The sequence below is a fragment of the Polistes fuscatus genome, unplaced genomic scaffold, assembly GCF_010416935.1.
Source record: "Polistes fuscatus isolate 324 unplaced genomic scaffold, CU_Pfus_HIC Scaffold24, whole genome shotgun sequence".
In the NCBI taxonomy this organism is placed as follows: Eukaryota; Metazoa; Arthropoda; class Insecta; order Hymenoptera; family Vespidae; genus Polistes; species Polistes fuscatus.
Window position 1 is genome coordinate 649,361 of NW_025113101.1, and position 19,434 is coordinate 668,794.

The following is a 19,434-nucleotide window of genomic DNA, read 5'->3' on the forward strand; positions in this document are numbered from 1 at the left end:
AAGTTTTTAACAACCGTTTCCAACTCGTTCTCGCAGAACACAAAAAGGATAGAATTAAATCCATTCTGGTTACTCTATTTTTCTCTTGTTCTTTCTTTTTTTTCTTCTTCTTCTTCTACAGATAGAAGATGCGATGGGAAGTTCCTGGCAATGGATTTATTTTATTTCTATGGTCATACTCGGAGCCTTCTTCGTGATGAATTTAATTCTCGGTGTGTTGTCCGGGTAAGTGATAAGTTCAAATGTAATAATATCAATTCGCATGAGACAAAATCGATTTTATTCGAGTTGCTTTCTATTCGAAGAGTATCGTAAACTTTGGAAAATAACGCGAGCGCGGAAATAAGCCGATTGTAAGATCAAATTTACGCGAAAGTATTAAAACCATTTAAAGTACCACCACCACGCGGGTTCGTCTATCGTTGTTTACAAGAACTTTTTTATCGTACTTTTCAGAAACAGAAATAAAAGTGTACTTTATCGTTGCATACGATATAACAGTTTCGTGAATTTTTCAAATTATTTCATTAAACAATGATACGTTGAATAAATGATATATACGCGTGTAATATCAAATGCTATGCGAATACGTTGAAAGTATTAAAACGAGTTTGATCCACTTTTGTGTACATACTTGCGTAGGTATCTTAAGTACGCGCTCGTAGCTATCCGTCCTGAGGGAGTTTTGTAATCCTCGACTGGGGATGAGATATAAATATCTCTTTCTTTAGGTACCGACACACTCCGTTGCATATCGGCAAAGCAAACGAGCCGATCGATGCGTGAAAACGATATCGACGATAGGCGTTTATTTTCCCTCCCTTTTTACGTTTAACTCGTCGCTCGAGTCCAGATCTATGTATGTATGTATGTATATATATATACAGGTGTATATACGTACCTGGGAATGTGTTTTTGTTCGAAATTCTTCAAATCATTCTTTAAAATACTGTGGGATGCAAGTGTCTCCAAGCCAAACACTTAAATAGGCATTCGTGAGAAGATTGGACGGTGGGCCCTGGATAGCTCAGTGGTTAAAAGCAGTCGTCCGGAAGCAGAAGACCCGGGTTCGAATCCCGGTGCAGTCAGAATTCAACGGGTCCAATTTTTTTCACGAATCCTAAAATTATATAAAAATGTAGGAGGTAGGAATATGCAAAGAGATTATTTTTCTTCTTTCTAACACTCGCAATTCGTCCACTCGCAACAAATATTCTCGTGCGACGTAATGAAAGAGGGGGTAAATCAGAAAAAAAGAAAAACAAAATATAATATTATAAAATGTGTGCCGATCACGACCTAATATCTCTCGTTTAGGGACAAATCTATATTATGAATTAATGTTGAACCCAGCACGTAGTACAATGCGTCATCGTAGCGGTAAAAAGACTATCGGACTCCCGGTCCAGTCAATCCCAACGGCCCAATTTTTTTCACGAATCTTACAATACTAATTGACGACGATTATAAAAATCATCCCCTAGCAAAAAAGAGAGAAAAATTTGGCTATATTTGTTTCGGATAATCTTTTGATAAGAATTCATTTGTACACGTTTGAACGAATGGCCCAATTAACTCGTTCACTCGAAATCATCCCTCTAATCACGATTACAATCCGTATATGCATTTTTTGTTGGTATTCTTATTGCGAATACCACACAACAGGGAGTTCTCAAAGGAAAGAGAGAAGGCCAAGGCTCGCGGTGATTTTCACAAATTAAGAGAGAAACAGCAGATAGAGGACGATCTTCGAGGATATCTCGATTGGATAACCCAAGCTGAGGATATCGAACCGGAAGCCGATGAGCCAAAATCTCAAGACGGAAAATGTGAGTGAGATCGTATCCTCTCGTGCAATTTTTTTCTCTTATAAATATTTAACCAACCCCCCCTCACCATCCGCCTTTCGGGTCGTGCGAAAAATATTTTATTCTTCTTGTTCAGCTAAACAACAAAACGAAATGGAGAGTACCGATCAATTGGAAGGCGACGAGGAGTTCAAAGGTGTTCAACAGGAACCGGTATGGAAAAGAAAGAAACGAGATTTAGATAGGTATTATTTCTATATCATTTCCATTATTTTTTTCTAATCGTACGTATGTCTCTTTGAAATGTTGTTCAAAGTGATTTTTGTTCGTTCAATGAATTTCCAGGGTTAACCGACGATTGCGACGAGCCTGTAGAAAAGCCGTCAAATCGCAAGCCTTCTATTGGCTCATCATAGTGCTCGTTTTTTTAAACACCGTTGTTCTCGCGACCGAGCATTACAATCAACCGCATTGGTTGGACGAGTTTCAAGGTAAAACCGATTGCGCGGGGAGAGAATAGTTCTCCGCTTCGAAAAAAAAAAAAAAAGAAACTATACGAAAACCCTTAGAACGTTTAACTTTTATTTTTCTACTCCATCTATCTATCTTTCTTTCTTTCTTCCTCTTTTTCCTCTGTTTTTTTTCTCTTGTGTGTTTTTCAATTACAGAGATCACCAACATGTTTTTCATCGCTCTGTTCTCCATGGAGATGATCCTGAAGATGTACAGTTTAGGATTTCAGGTAAAATGGTTCTCATCGCGTTATACTTTTGCGTAGTTTTTATATTTTTCTTTTATTCAGATTATAATTGATATGTATATATTCCTTAGGGTTACTTCGTCTCTTTGTTCAATCGTTTCGATTGTTTCGTCGTAATCGGCTCGATAACCGAGATGATCCTTACGAACACAAATGTAATGCCACCGCTCGGAGTTTCCGTGCTCCGTTGCGTAAGACTGTTGAGAGTATTCAAAGTAACCAAGTAAGTACCCCCCATCACCAACCCGTTCGAAAAGGTCATACTACTTCTTTCTACTTCTAAGAGATTATTTAAATCGCTCATTCGGTTTTAGTGACATCAAAAGAACAAATTGAATTCTTTTTCCACAGATATTGGAGATCGCTCTCGAACTTGGTGGCTTCTTTGTTGAATTCGATTCAATCTATCGCCTCGCTCTTACTTCTGCTCTTCCTTTTTATCGTCATTTTCGCGCTCTTAGGAATGCAGGTATGTGTCTTTGATCCTTTCACATTTTTCATCTTTCAACTTGTGTTTTTCTACGCTAATCTCTCTTTTACAGGTATTCGGCGGAAAGTTTAATTTCGCCGATCTCCAGGACAAACCGCGGCACAATTTCGATAGTTTTTGGCAAAGTTTGCTCACCGTTTTTCAGGTAAGAGAAAATACATAAAATATATATAAAATATATATAAAAATATATAAAATATATAATAAATATAATAAATATATGTGGGATGCGAGTGCTTCTAAGCCAAACTTAAATAGGCATTCGTGAGGAGATTGGACGGTTGTTCCTGGATAGCTCAATGGTTTAAATAGCTCAATGGTTTTCGCTCGGAAAGCGGAAGATCCGGGTTCGAGTCCCGGTCCAGTCAATCCACCGGCCCAATTTTTTCACGAATCCTACATATATATATAAAAATATATAATAAAATATAATAAAATATATATATAATATAATAAATATATATAATAAAAATATATAAAATAAATAATAAAATATATATATATATATATGTTTATGCGCGCTTGGAAGAAAAGATAACGCCCCTCCTAACGCGACTTTAATTAACGAGACTAATTGCAAAGTAGACAATTGAAACGTCACGCATAGGTAAAACTGCACCCACCCTTTTCGTATTCCTGATAGCGTGCGCGTATCTTCTACCCTTCCCATTAGAGGGTTAAAATCGTGCTCGAAACAATACTACCACTAATTCATTATTATATTCGTTAATAGAAAAATTGTTGATCTGGTCTTTTCTGGTTCCTTCATTTTCAGATATTAACAGGTGAGGACTGGAATGCCGTAATGTACGTTGGAATTCGTGCTTACGGGGGTGTTTCTAGTCCCGGCGTTATAGCCTGCACTTATTTCATCGTTCTTTTCATATGCGGTAACTGTATCCTTTTTTCTCGTTCGTAACAATAGTGTGCTATCAACTATTGTGCTATTATTTTCACATAGTTCAAAGAGATTTCTTACGTAAAGGGAAAGAGAGATAGAATTAATGCAACCGTACAACGGACACACGCGTCCTATCAAAACGATTTTAATAACAAACGGATCTCTCTCTCTCTCTCTCTCTCACCTAGTATTCTCCAAACGATTATTATTTCCGACAATGAGATTCTTTATTCGAAGAAGAATAATAGCCGCGTTAAATCCTTAACGAACGAAGCAACACAGATATCCTTCTGAACGTCTTCTTGGCCATCGCCGTGGACAATCTCGCAGATGCGGAATCGTTAACGGCCATTGAAAAGGAGGCCGAAGAGGAGGTAAGTTGCATTTTTACAAATGCATCATCCTACTTTTATCTCCATCATTTTTTTTTTTTTTTTTCTTTCCATAGCCGTGACTTTGACGAGAGCTTTCTTTATTTCTTTCTTTTTTTTCTATTTTTTTCTATTCCCTTTTTTTGACTTATTGTCCTTATCCGTTGCGAGTAGCAGCTTCGTTTACCTTATGAAACATTAAACGTTCTCGTATTAGCTATGACGATAATGTCTACCGGTGACAGTGCATAGAAAAAAAGTAGAGCGGCAAGTGATCGCTTTTATAGCCATTTATGAAGCTGCTATGACACACTTGCATATAACTCGCGTCGATGATGTTCGAACCCGCGCTTGAACGGACTTTTAACGCTCGTTGCGAATCCTTTTCCCATGCACCACCGTATTCCATGTAAGCTCGGAACAACTTTACCTACACACACACACACACATACACACGTGTGCACGCATTACTCTCCATACGTGAAACTAAATATAGATAATCGAGTGCGTTTAAGCCTTTGCAATGACAACGTAAATGCTTTTGTAATTTTTTCTTTTTTTTTCTAACGATCCATTTACGACAATTCAAATTTCAATGCAATCACCCGATATAATTGAAACGTTAAATTTTTATATATAAAAACTAATAATAACTATTCGCGTGAGAAAAATTGTAAGTTTTGTGGGATGCGAGCACCTCCAGGCCAAACACTTAAATAGGCATTCGTGAGGAGATTGGACGGTGGGCCCTGGATAGCTCAATTGGTTAAAGAGCAGTCGCCCGGAAAGCGGAAGATCCGGGTTCGAGTCCCGGTCCAGTCTGTCCAACGGCCCAATTTTTTCACGAATCCTATAAATTGGGGGCTCGTCCGGGATGGAGGTTTGCTTTGTGTCACACTTCTACGACCGTGCAATAATTAAGGAAAAATAATTGAAGTTGAACATCTATGAAAGAGAGGTTAGGCCGACATAAGACGAACATGTGGCGACATGAACGATTGGCTGAAGAACTAGGCAAGGTTTTCCATCTTCGTGTAAGTTATACAGCATTGGGTTAAGCCTGTATTAAAGATCGAGGTTGTATTGGGAATAGCACCCTCGTGTAAGTTATACAGTGTTGGTTTAAGTCTGTATTAAAGATCGAGGTTGGACACAGGTTTTGGTTTGTCGGTTCGTTGGAAAAAAGATCTAATGACGAACATTCGGGGTCGAATGTAAGGTTGCGGGGGGTAGAGTGTGGGATGCGAGCACCTCCAGGCCAAACACTTAAATAGGCATTCGTGAGGAGATAGGACGGTGGGCCCTGGATAGCTCAATTGGTTAAAGAGCAGTCGCCCGGAAAGCGGAAGATCCGGGTTCGAGTCCCGGTCCAGTCTGTCCAACGGCCCAATTTTTTCACGAATCCTATAGTTTTGTTACGAATCGTTGTTGTAGAATTTAATTAGGGATATTGTTGATAATTAAATAATACGATTGAAAAGGGTTATTCGTAAATAAGAAAAGAGAGATGTCTTTGAAATTGATTTGAATAGGCGGAGAAGAACAAATCTCACAGCGGTTCGCCAGCCAGAGACGAGATCAGCGGCGAGCCTGGGGATGAAGGTGAAACTGGTGGCGAAGATGAGGGTGGTGCTACCGATATGGAGCAAGATCCTAATGAAACAATAGAGGATTACGAAGCTGCTTTGGATACGGAAACGTAAGCCACCCTTATACACTGCATATTACTATTAGTTAGACAGTTTGCCATCTTATTAGTGCACCATTGCGACACCTTGTCGCGACCAAACGTCACATTGTTGTCAATTTCATTTACATATGTATACCTAACCACCGTTAACACGATCCTTCCTTGTAATTTCAATCACGCAATCACTATCATACAATCATCGTCATACTCTACCCCCACCGAACGATTTTAGATCGGAGAAGAGCGAGGACGGGAACACCCACAAAGTACGTTTAAATATCGAATCGGACGAGGAAGCGGAAGAGGAAGAAGAGGCCGAACAAAATGAGATACACGGTAAATTAATCTTTTCTCTTATAAATTTGTCTCCTTTTTTTTTCTATCTCTCTCTCTCTCTCTCTTTCTCTATCGAATCGAGTAATCGTTTATTCTTTCTTATCGAATATTCGATCGTTTCATATTTTTTAACACGTTCAACGCATATTTCGTTGTTGCTTGCTACGTCAAAAAAAAAAAGTATAATATAATTTCAAAAAAAGAGAAACAAATTATATAATATATTATTAAAATAGATACGTGTGTGTGTGTGTGTGTGTGTGCGTGTTTTCGATTTTATTTTTTAGACGAGGGACAAGAAGTATCCGCCAGGCCACGAAGAATGTCCGAGTACAACACCGCTACGAAAAAACAACCAATCCCGCCTGGTTCCTCATTCTTTCTTTTTTCGCAGACCAACAGGTAAATGCATAACCACGCTTTTCCTTTTTTTCATAATCAATCGAATTATTTTGATTAGCGTTTCACGTTACGCCGTAATGCGACACCCTTTTGAATTTGCAGGTTTCGAGTTTTTTGTCATTGGCTTTGTAACCATAGTTACTTTGGTAATATGATCTTAGCCTGCATCATGATATCCTCGGCCATGTTGGCTGCCGAAGATCCATTAAGATCAACTTCGTACAGAAATAAGGTAGAAAAGCTTAACACCTGTGTAAATCGCTCCTACCAAAAAAAAAGAAAAAACAAAAAAAAAAAGCGATTTATATTTATTATTTCATTTTATTTTATCTTTTTTTTTCTGTTTTCGGGGAAAGGGGGGAGGGGAGGGGTGGGGGGAAAAAAGGGAGCGGGGAATGGAAATTTCATCACGAAAGATTCTAGAAGATTCTACGGAAAATGTGTCATTCTCGTACGGTCTTTTCATATATTTCAGATCCTGAATCACTTCGATTCTTTCTTTACTAGCATTTTCACGATCGAGATCTGCCTGAAAATGATATCGTACGGGTTCGTTATTCACGACGGTGCATTCTGCAGATCGGCATTCAATCTACTCGATCTTCTCGTCGTTTGCGTTTCTCTCGTTTCCATGGTCTGGAGGTAAATAAAAAAATAAAAAAAAATAAAAAAATAGAGAGTTTTTGTGTAATTGTTGTTTCCATCTGGAAGCTTATCCTTCATACTTCTTATTTATCATTTTTCAGTTCTGGCGCAATATCGGTGGTCAAGATACTCAGAGTGTTGCGAGTTTTGAGACCGTTGCGTGCCATCAACCGTGCCAAGGGATTAAAGGTAGGGCGATTTCTCTTAACAATTATGTTTAATTACGATTGAAATTCATCTTTTAAAAAAAATACGATTCAACAAATTTTTGGGATAGTTTGTTCTACCCGTTTACCTATCTCCGTGTGTGCGTGTGTGCACAAAGGCAAACACGTCGCGGAGAAACAAGTCAAACGTAATACATTTGTTATATTCCGTATATAAAGAGTGTATAAAAGCAACCGACACGTATCTACGTATCACTCTGACGCGCGTTATTATTATTATTCCTAAAAGAACGATGATCGACGAATGACGAAGATCAAGGAGAAGCGAGAACACGTGCTAGAATCGAATAAAACGGATCGAGGACGGCGAAACGATCGAAACTGACATAAACGAGTAATCTCGTGGCTGTGTCTGTGTCGTCTCCTCTTTAAACTTCGCACGAGAGAATTTGTTTGCATTTTGTTTTTTTATATAAATTATGTGGGATGCGAGTGTCTCCAAGCCAAACACTTAAATAGGCATTCGCGAGGAGATTGGACGGTGGGCCCTGGATAGCTCAGTGGTCAAAGAGCAGTCACCCGGAAGCGGACTATCCGGGTTCGAATCCCGGTGCAGTCAGAATTCAACGGTCCAATTTTTTTTCACGAATCCTAAAATTATATAAAAATGTAGGAAGTAGGAATATACAAAGAGATTACTTTTCTTCTTTCTAACACTCGCAATTCGTCCACTCGCAACAAATATTCTCGTGCGACGTAACGAAAGAGGGGGGTAAATCAGAAAAAAAGAAAAACAAAATATAATATTATACAATGTGTGCCGATCACGATCTAATATCTCTCGTGTAGGGACAAATCTATATTATGAATTAATGTTGAACCCAGCACGTAGTACAATGCGTCATCGTAGCGGTAAAGACTATCGGAAACATAGTCCTCGTCACCAGCCTCCTGCAGTTCGTGTTCGCCGTCATAGGCGTACAACTTTTCAAGGTAGGATTGCCAGGCCCCAAATTGCTATCAAAATAAAAGGTCCTGTGAGACTTCTTTCCTTCGTACCTATTTCTTTATTTCTTTCTTTCTTTCTTACTTTCTTTCTTTCTTTCTTTCTTTCTTTCTCTCTTTCTATCTATCAATCTGTTTCTATCTTTCTCTCCATTTACTTTCTATCTGTTTCTATTTGTAGTACACTAGAGTGGCATAATGTACCAAAAAAAAAAAACAACCTCTCAATGATTACAAACTCTGTATCATCATCGACACTTCCCTTCAAAATCATAAATCCGTCCGTCTGTTCGTTCGTTCGTTCGTTCGTTCTTTCGTTTAAAGCACTCCAAATGCAATGCCAATTGTTAAAGAAGAAAAACAAAATGTTAATATAATATCGCAAGCATCAAACAAAATTCATTCTCACACACCGATTGATTACTTTTTTCGTACGATACGTTTTTACGTTTTAAATTCGTAATCTCTCCCCTTTGGAATAATTTATATTTTGGGGAATAATTATAGAAAAATATATAGGAAATATCGAAAGATGACGAAGATAAATGATTGGGAGAGGTTGCGAATAAAAACGGTGGTCGTGATATTTGTTTCTTCCGACAAATGCACCTTTGGGTATATATTAATATATATTTTCTACGAAACGAGATGTTTAAGTATATAACTTAATAATAGAGTTTCTTGTCTCGGCACTCTCCCCGAAACCTCTAATCGCGACCATGTTTGTTTTGTGTAATTCCTCGGATCCCTGTCGGAAAAGTTTGTTCATCCGTCCAATGTGAAGTTGCTTTTACGATAAATCATTTACATACACTTTATCGTCTCGATATAATATCCGATAAACATAATTTTCAATTGACAAAGATAAATAATTATACATTAATTATAGCCTTATATCATTGATAATGGATTTCCAATGAAATATTCTTCATTGATTTATGTAAAAGCACTTTAACAATCGATAGAATGTATTTACAATCTTGTATACGTGTTACGTTGATATCCAAAGTCAATCGAGAATGAAGAATTTCAACCCTTATTTCTCCCTCGAGTATAAAACTTACAATTAGTTTGTTGTTTAATCATTGTTCGATGTCACAATACTAACAATTATTATTTAAAGACAATAAAACACGATGGCTATTGACGATGTCGCGAGTAACCATACGATTTTGAATAAAAATATTATTTTTCAAAAAGACAATTCACTTTAGAAATCCTTTGAAATAACCTCGTCTAGTGTCGCATCGTCAAAGTATCGTAAAATAGCGTAAGGATGAAAAACCTTGAAGGGTGGGGACCGTAATTCCAGGCAAAACGAATCAAAAATGTGTTTCTTTCGCGAGAACTTGCGATTTTTTCCGCGTTGGGAATCCATTACGCTTTTCATTTTCCTTTTTTTTTATTTTTCGAATTCAAGCTTTCATTTGGTTTCTTTTGGTTTAACTTTGTTCCTTTTTTGTTTTTCCATGTACTTTTACACGTTTGAAAGTAATATATTCGTCATCTACATATATAAATCACATACACGAGTGTTCTTTCATTTTGATTTCTTTTCAATTATTCAATTATTCATTATGGGATCGAGCAACATTCATGCCAATTACTATTACTACAATACTTACTACATATTACACGTTGTCGTTGGAAATTTGTAAAAGAGATGGGACGATTAAAACGCAAGAAAAATTATCGTCGAATCAACACTATAAAAACTTTGTTTCAAATCACACATATAATTCATATATTTTCTTCTAGATTTATAAACGTGCCGCAAAACTGTCAACTACGAATCTCATAAAAACTAATCCCACGATTGGTAAAACTAAACGATTGGAGATTACGAAAATCGTGTTGTTGCGTGTGTTAAAAAACTACAATCGAGAGAAAGATATGGGATTGGAAATTTGTGGAGATTTGTAGTAGCCAGTAATAAATAAAAATAAAATAAAAAAAAGAAGAAAAAGAATAAAGAAAACAATTTTTCTGCAGGCTTTTCTATTTACAAAAAGACGTTTTTTGATAGTTAGAGAGATTTGTTTGAAAAATTGCATGCTTGTGCCGGCTGAGCGTTGCAGTGGTGTGCCGCTATAATATTAACACGCGAGAAAAAGAAGCAACGACACAAAAAATATCGTGCGACGAAGAAGGGTAGGGAAGGGAAGGGTAGGAAAGGGCTGAAAAAAAGGAAGGAAGGAAGGAAGGAATGAAGGAAGAAAAATGAGAAGAACAAACGTGAAGAAAGAAGGAGGATAGAAAAGCAACCAAAAAAAAGAACGATATGGTGGTTCCGTACCTTTTTTAGGGATTACTTTTCCAAAAGAAAAATGGATGATTCCAACAAAACAAAAAGTTAAAAATCCACCGGAAACGAATAAAACAACACCACAACCCGAAACGTGTTTCTTGCATTCTCTTGCAAGTGCATCATCGCGTTATTATTATTATTATTATTATTATTATTGTTATTATCTTTGTGTGTTGACACGAAAGAATTATTTAAAATACGATAGAAATATTTCGCATCTAAGTTTTCTCTAGCTCCGGTTATTTTCCTAGCCGATAATAGATAATCGATCTTGTTGAACCCATCGGAGGGAAAGAAGAAGAAGAAGAAGAAGAAATCTACTCCGATTCTCTCGAAATATAATCGGAATTAAAACCAGTTGCTTTTCTTCATTCATCAGTCAGACTACATCGCAAATGAATATTTTTATGAGGTTCGACCTCATTCTTTCGTTAATAACATAGCAAAAGAACAATTTCTAAGCGTGAAAGAAAAATTCTCTCACAGGGCGGGGGGGGGGAGAAGGACGAATAGAAGAACGGTCTAGGAATTTTTAATCTATAAATTAGACAACAATATTAATTAATTAATCTATAATTTAATATATTTTTTAAATGGTTCCAACGATAAAATAATTTAATAAGTATTACACTCGAATTATTCACTTTTGTATTTAATTGTGCGCTCAAAATCGATGGTGGTTCATTATGGGGCGTGGGAGGGGGGGGGTTAAAGAAATAAACGTGTACTCGCGAATAAATAATATTCATAAAATTTATCATTCACATATTCTGCACGGATTAACAATAATACAAATCACCATTTGAACTTTCGATTAGTGGCCTAAACGTTATAACGCATAGTACATATAATACAAAATGAGATTTCAAAGATTTAGTAGTCAATAGTTTAGTCGATGTTCATAGACAGAGTGTGTTTATTAGTTTCTTCTAATTAATCTTTAAATATAAAAGCGAAGCATTTATATTCACAAACACTATATAATATTATATTAATTATATCGCTCTGGTAGTTTCATGTGTGTCGATCGCTTACCAACTATACGCTCCTCTCTATCTTTATCTTTGTCTTTTTTTCTCTTTCTCTATGTCTCTCTCTCTCTCTCTCTCTTTTTCTTTCTCTCTTTCTCTCTTTCTATTTCTATTTCTATCTCTGTCACACATCTAACAACAAATATATGCGGCCAAACGAGCAAATAGTTTTTCTTTTACACACACACACACATACATATATATATACACACACACAGAGAGAAATAATGGAACGTTTTTATGAAACATTCGCATTTTAATTAGATTCCTAGATGAAATTGCGAGTGCCTCTAGTGTTCGACGGAATGCGAGAGAGGATCCAAGAGTGTTTCCGGAATTTTCGAATGAAATAGGGAAGAAGGAGACGAACGAGCCAATGACGCTCTTTATTTTAAGATTTCGAAAATCAACGCAACTCTTATAAGAATTTGTTTTTCAACAATCGTTAAACGATTCGCGACGATTATCGATTCCCCCTTTTCCCCCTCTGCCCGCCTCCCACCCACTGTTTTTTATTTTACTTTTATTTCATTCTCTCTCTTACTCTCTTTCTCTCTCTCTCTTTCTCTCTCTTTCTCTCTCTTTCTTTCTTTCTATCTTTCTTCTATCTGTCTGTCTCTCTTCTCTCACGATTAAATTCGCGCGAACGCGATACGAAAAGAAAAAATAAGTATTATTTAAATAGTAATTATAATAATTTTCAATTAAATAATAAAATTATAATAATAGTAATTATTTAAATAATAGTAGTTAGCCTAGGATCGTGGAAAATTTTTAAATAAGAAAATGGACGGCGATTATATTACGAAGATTAAATAAAATAATCATTCTTCCCCCATAGAGGTGTGCATTGCCGAATAAATATTAAAAATATCGTGTTAATTGAGAATAAATAGAGTGTTGTGTTGGATGGATGGCGAGGGCTTAGTTCACGATTGGAAAGAAGAACAAAAAAATACTTTATAAGCACATCACGTTTATATCTAATATTTAAGGATGATTTGTCGGTACAATCGGAAACAAAAGTTAATGACATTTTCATCAAATCCATATCTCTTAATATCTGTTGAAATAGATGATTTAAACCAACTATTTTTTTTATAATTGAAATTTTGATATAAAGTTTCTAAAAGAATGAAATTTAAGTGAAAATTGTAAAATAACTTTTGTTTGTGACTGTACCGTGAATTTAAGGATGATACAGTACAGTCACAAACAAAAGTTATTTTACAATTTTCACTTAAATTGAGATTTTTATGTTAATATTATTAAAACGATCACTAAATTTCATTCTTTTAGAAACTTTATATCAAAATTTCAATTATAAAAAAAAAATAGTTGGTTTAAATCATCTATTTCAACAGATATTAAGAGATATGGATTTGATGAAAATGTCATTAACTTTTGTTTCCGATTGTACCGACAAATCATCCTTAAGCATATGCGTTACAGTTGCGATGAAAGGTTAAGTGATAGGAATGGGGGCTAAAAAAAGAGAAAAAATAGGGGCGGGGGGAAAGAAGAAGAAAAAAAAAGAGAAGTTAAAAAAAACGAATGATGGTTCTCGTAGTAAACGCTGATGATTTATCCGTTTTAAAAGAAGAATTGAGACGGAAAGCGAGCAAGCGAGCAATTTGTTGGACTCGAAAGACCGATTTGATGATAGCAGTCGGTCGTCTTTATTATTTTCCACGTCTGGCTTTTAAAAAAAAAAAAACAAAAAAAGAACAACCCCCTATTCTCGAAACGATGTTTCAATTGAGAACCAAACCCCCCAACCAAAGAAGGGGGGGGGATACGATTTGTCGAAGAGCTAAGCCTCGCTTGCCTCCCTCCTGTTTTTTTTGCTGCCAGTCCAACATCCAACGTAGGTTACTTTTACTTTTACTTTTACTTTTACTTTAACTTTAATTTACGCGTCTCTATTTCTATTTAAAAACACGTGGTTAATCCTATCAATCAATGCTTATTATCGGTAACCAAATCCCATTTCATTTATCCATTCCTATTAGCGATAAAATAGGCCACGAGAGACAAACGAGAGATCAATGAAAGTTTATAGGATGTAGTACCGCAAATGAGATCACTGTGTATTGTTTACGATCCCCAAAAAAAAAAACAACTCCGAATTAAAAGATATGAATAAAGAAAGGAAAGAAGATAACGTTCCTTTGCACTCCCCTGTATCTGTTATCTTATGGGTTATGTTTTTCTCTAACGTTACCCCTACTTCCCCTATTTAATATTAATAATAATAATAATAATAATAATAATAATAATAATAATAGTAGTAGTAGTATTAGTGGAAATGAAAATAAAAATGAGACACGCAGCCAAAACACCCGAGCCCCAACACCCACCCTAAAAATGAGTGAACATAGCTGGCCCCTAATTAATGCTATTGTTTTTTTTTTTTTCTCTGTCTCTCTTACTCTGACCACCCCGTCTTCCCGCTGTGCTCGTACGCCCTGCTCACCTGCCCCGAACTACGTAAAAAGTACGTAGTGAAGTGTGTGATTGTCGCCATTAAAACGATTGGCAACATTATGTTGGTCACCTATCTCCTACAGTTCATGTTCGCTGTTATCGGGGTACAGCTGTTTAAGGTAACGCCAACAACACCATCACATTAGAGGCTATGATTATAAAGCAGAAACGATCTATTTATTTTCATTTTATTCTTCCTTTTCCTTTCTTACTATTCTCTCTCTCTCTCTCTCTCTCTCTTTCTCTCTCTTCCCTGTCTATTATTTCTTTGTCTATTTTCGTCGGCGATAGGCACAAGACTCTCTCTCTCTCTCTCTCTCTTCCTTCCTTTCTTTCTTTCTCTCTTTCTCTCATCTAAAACTCGCTTTACAAGCCGTTTCCCGTTTATCGGAAATTCGAGTTTCTTTCGCGAAATACGCGGTGGCCTCAAAAGGAAATCGACGCATGCCCGGATATCGTTGAATCTCTTTGCTTAAATAACTATTGGAAAATCACAGATATGAATTTAGAAGAAGAAAAAAAAAGAAGAAGAAATCCGTGTATCGATTTGTCGGTTTGTTTCTTGCGATTCGAACCTTTCGAGTACCATTTAGGCACCACGTGTTTCGATGATGTGTCTACTGTGCATGCATGCATAGTAATTTATTTTATTTATTTTTATATTTTTAACCGAGACTAACACTAAAAAGTAAAAAAATGAAGTTGACGTTGGCAACGAGAATATATCGCGATAGAATTGATCGGAATTGAAAATTCATATTTTTTCTTTTACAATTATCAAGAGAGAGATCTTATTATTATTATTATTATTATTACAACATGTTATACCTAAATTTCGAGATAAATTCGCGTAACAATGATTGATGATTATACTAAACGCGTTGTCCCTCGTTGCTGTCGATACTTCTCCTTGTGCATATTACACACCCATTATTATTATTATTATTATCGGTGCACGGAAATACGCAATAACTATATTATAACAGTTTGCCGTCTGTCAAAGTTTTAGGAAGTTTACTCTCTCTCTTTCTCTCTCTCTCTTTCTCTCTCTCTCTCTTTCTCTCTCTCTGCGAATAGATTTGATTTATTATATTTAATTACAAATATAAATATATATGAATTTAATAACATTATTAGTTATACATTATATATATATATATATATATATATATATATATATATATAATTATATATATATATATATTTATTATATTATTTATATTTTTTAATATAATAAATTATATTATATAAATAATTATATAGTTATTATATTATTTATATTTTTTATTATTAATAAATTATATTTATTAATATTATTATATATATATATATATATTATATAGTTATATATTATAACATATAAATATATATAAATTTAATAACATTATTAGTCGGGCACTGATTCGATATAATTGCATTCATAGTTGTCATATATTTCGATAGCCGATATGTATACGTTTTTGATGTAGCATGCCAAAAATGTTTAGTTATGAATGTGATAATGTAATTTTAATCGTAGTGCATGCTGGACGTAGCCCAGGTGCACGGAATTTGAATATTTGGAAAATATTCACGGAAAAACGAATAATATCTATCCCTTCTTGTTTTTTTTTTTCTTTTTAATTTTTTGTATTTTGTTGGAATTATCGTTAATCGATGATAGTATTCGTTTAGTCGTGATATCACTAAATAGAATAATTTAGATACAGTATGTATTTGAACATATAATTATTATATAGATTAGCATGTAAGTAATATATAATTAATGGTTAGTTAGTTAATAGAAATAAATTGACGTAATAGAAACGAAGTATATGATTTTTAAAAAAAAAACAAAATAATCATATTCTTTCACACGATTATGATTTTCGGATTAAAATATACACGTGATATTATGTTTATTAGAAAATTATAAAGGTAAAAAAACACGATTATTAGTTAATTCTTTTTCGTATCAAATTAACAATTGGAGTTAGATTAATAAATAGAAATAAATTGACGTAATAGAAACGAAGTATATGATATTTAAAAAAAAACAAATTAATCGTATTCGTTCACACGACTATGATTTTTTAAAATATACACATGATATTATATATATATTAATTAATTAATTAGCGAGTGTTTATTAAAAATGATAAAGGTAAAACACGATTATTATGTCATTATTTTTCGTATCAAATTAACGATTGGATAATAATACGAACAAATTGTTTACGACAGTACGGGTGATAAAAAAAGAAAAAGAAAAGACAAAAATTGTTTACCGGAAAAAGAAAATGATGTAGGAAATATTAAAAAAAAAAAAGAAAAAGAAGAAGGGACGACGAACGAAAAATGATTATTGTTGCATTTACGAGAACGTTTTAAGAAAATGAAATCGGTTAGATGGAGGAGAGGTCATCGAAAAGTCGGTCATGGCGTTACTTCCGTCCCCGAGTGAATCCAATTGTGTTTCCCTATCGAGAATCCAAAGATCATTTCATATGATTAACCAGCAATAATAGAAGAAGATAGATAAAAATATGAAGTAAAGAAATGATTACGTATATTCAAATGAAGTATAATAAGAACACGATGATACTGGTGTATCTTTTTTATTCTTTTTTTTTTTTTTCTGTGCACAAGCGACGACCCGTTAACGCACATCTGCTTTTTTTTTTTTTGTTATTTCATTTGCAAGCAATTACGGATTAGAAGACAGAAAGAATCGCCAACGAATAGCTGGTTGGTGCTGGTGGTGCTGCTGTTACTGGGTTCTTTCGATCTGTACCTTTGTACCAATTGTAAAGAGCTTTTTCTCTGCTTGGCTAGCAATTAGTAAGCTCAGCTTGGCGCAACCGCGGTTGGCGCATTCTCAATGCTTCTTCTTTTTTTTCTGTTTTTTTTTTTCTCTATTTTCCCACGCCCGTTCAACCCGCAACGAATCCAATGTCGGCGCGTACTTGACTCTTTTTGAAAAAAAAACGAAAAAACAAACAAACAAAAAACAAACAAACAAACAAAAAACAGCACGAAAGAAAGAAAAGGGACATTTGAAAAAAAATATCCCCTAGCGCTAAAATTACGTAGCAATCGGAGCGCGAATTTCGCGTTTACGAACTAGAGAGGGATTAATACTATTAGTCGCGAACATATACACACACATATATATATATATATGTGTATTCTCTCTCACACATATAATATTTCCTTATTAATTATCTTTCATTCTAATTTACCGAGGCATAGATCTAATTCATTTTACCGAAACGCGTTATAATCCACTTGCAGAGCGTCAATTATTCTCTCGTAAGAGATCACGCTCCCCTAATTGATATAATCTAGTTGGAAATAAGCGGATAATGGTGTGAAGAGGGGGGCGGGGCGGGAGGGGGAGGGGGGTGGATCGTATTTTACCGAAAATTTTCCTACGAGATAAGGGCATCATCATCACGATCATGATCATCATCATCATCATCATCATCATCATCCTCGCGTGATCCCTTCCGTTAAAACACCTTCTTAACTCTAGCGTAATATACTAAACGCTAATCTTACCGATAACGATCGACATATTCGTGTCAACATGCGGATTTTATAATCAAACCGAACGTAGCACCTCCTCACCCCCCTCCCCACCCACCCCTTCCACCCCCCCGCCGACTCTAGGATATTTACGTCTAATCTTTACAATCCTTCAAAACCATTCGACGTATCTTCGTTTCTACGTTCTGCAAACGACGAGTTGCAAAAATTGATGATGATATGCAACGATAATATAATACTTCGATATTTCTTCTTCGTACGATTTATTAACACAAGAATTGGATGATATCATCGATAGCATCGCATCGTATCGTATCGTATCGTCATTTGTACATATAACTACATATATATATCACACACGTATATTTGCACGTCCAAAGGAATGTACTCATTCTCTTCTATCTTTTTCTAACTTCCCAAGCCCCTATCTCTGTCTATCTATCTCTATTTCTTTCTCTCTTTCTATCTATCTATCTATCAATCTATCTATCAATCTATCTATCTTGTTATCAATCTATCCGTCTATCTATCTACCTATTACGCCCGAGTTTCACTACCGATCTAACACTTTTACTTTACTCGATCACACTCGCTAACGTTTTATTATTTGCTCTTGCAAGAATGGCCAATTAATATAGTGTGCTCAATTATGCGAGAAATTTTCGATAATCTGGAAAGTCGGTCAAGCTGCGAACTGTCGCAGTGTGCACTGTGTGTTAATGAGAGGGAGATTCCACCACGTATTTACTTTTTTCATTAATAACACGGGCCAATGAGAGCGTATCATCAAAGATCGTTAAATACGTTTTCTTTAGATTTATATTTATTTTTTTGTTGATGATTTGCGCGTAATAAGAAAAGCTTTGATATACAAAGTCGTCATCATTCTCTCTCTCTCTCTCTTTATTTCTATCTATCTATCTTTATCTCTCTCTTCCTTTCTCTTTCTCGAAAGATGTGACGCATCGTTGCTCGCAACTTTAGCATCGAAACCACTTTAGCCCGTGGAAACTAAGTTTCTTGACCTGCTTTCTAGATTATTGATACGCTTCGTGGCTTTTAAAAGAATTATATTATGAAATTATGAATTTATAACGTTGAGAGAGAATACTTTCTCCTTGTACGCCCTAACGATATTTTTATGTTATTTAGGGCAAATTTTTCTATTGTAACGATGCTTCAAAAATGACGAAGGAAGAATGCCAGTAAGTTATCGACAATCAATTTATCTTTCCTCTTTCTTTTTTTTTTCTTTTTGTTTTCTATCCACCCTTTTTCTCAATAGAATCTAAGAGACACGAAGAACGCGCGAGAGAGGGCTCGCTCGTGTTCTTAAAAAAGTTCAAACAATTAAATCCACGCAAAATGAATGAAACAGAATTTGGAATTGTTGGATGGAACGCGACGAAAATTTCGCGTTTTTCTATCGTGTCTTTTGAAAAATCATTATTATTAATAATAATATTTTAAAGAAAATTCAATGTCGAAAGGGTAATATCGTTCGA

General features: G+C 35.2%; 1 protein-coding gene across 6 annotated transcripts in view; it reads left to right on the forward strand.

The window, feature by feature from the left end:
• LOC122518340 (muscle calcium channel subunit alpha-1) overlaps positions 1 to 19,434 on the forward strand; it is a 51,071-nt gene that overhangs the window by 19,725 nt on the left and 11,912 nt on the right. For 5 of the 6 annotated variants that reach the window (XR_006304057.1, XM_043637217.1, XM_043637221.1 and 2 more), the window contains exons 8-25: positions 122 to 225; positions 1,666 to 1,829; positions 1,945 to 2,053; positions 2,154 to 2,299; positions 2,477 to 2,550; positions 2,640 to 2,791; positions 2,920 to 3,037; positions 3,111 to 3,203; positions 3,834 to 3,954; positions 4,242 to 4,333; positions 5,863 to 6,029; positions 6,253 to 6,356; positions 6,644 to 6,758; positions 6,861 to 6,990; positions 7,234 to 7,400; positions 7,505 to 7,592; positions 8,456 to 8,563; positions 19,082 to 19,134. Coding sequence is in view for 5 of the 6 variants with exons in the window: in XM_043637217.1 (XP_043493152.1) it covers positions 122 to 225; positions 1,666 to 1,829; positions 1,945 to 2,053; positions 2,154 to 2,299; positions 2,477 to 2,550; positions 2,640 to 2,791; positions 2,920 to 3,037; positions 3,111 to 3,203; positions 3,834 to 3,954; positions 4,242 to 4,333; positions 5,863 to 6,029; positions 6,253 to 6,356; positions 6,644 to 6,758; positions 6,861 to 6,990; positions 7,234 to 7,400; positions 7,505 to 7,592; positions 8,456 to 8,563; positions 19,082 to 19,134 (2,105 nt within the window). In the remaining variant the exon portion in view is untranslated. Of the gene's footprint in view, positions 1 to 121; positions 226 to 1,665; positions 1,830 to 1,944; positions 2,054 to 2,153; positions 2,300 to 2,476; positions 2,551 to 2,639; positions 2,792 to 2,919; positions 3,038 to 3,110; positions 3,204 to 3,833; positions 3,955 to 4,241; positions 4,334 to 5,862; positions 6,030 to 6,252; positions 6,357 to 6,643; positions 6,759 to 6,860; positions 6,991 to 7,233; positions 7,401 to 7,504; positions 7,593 to 8,455; positions 8,564 to 14,412; positions 14,521 to 19,081; positions 19,135 to 19,434 lie in introns of all 6 variants that reach the window. The other variant, XM_043637218.1, reaches the window with a different exon arrangement.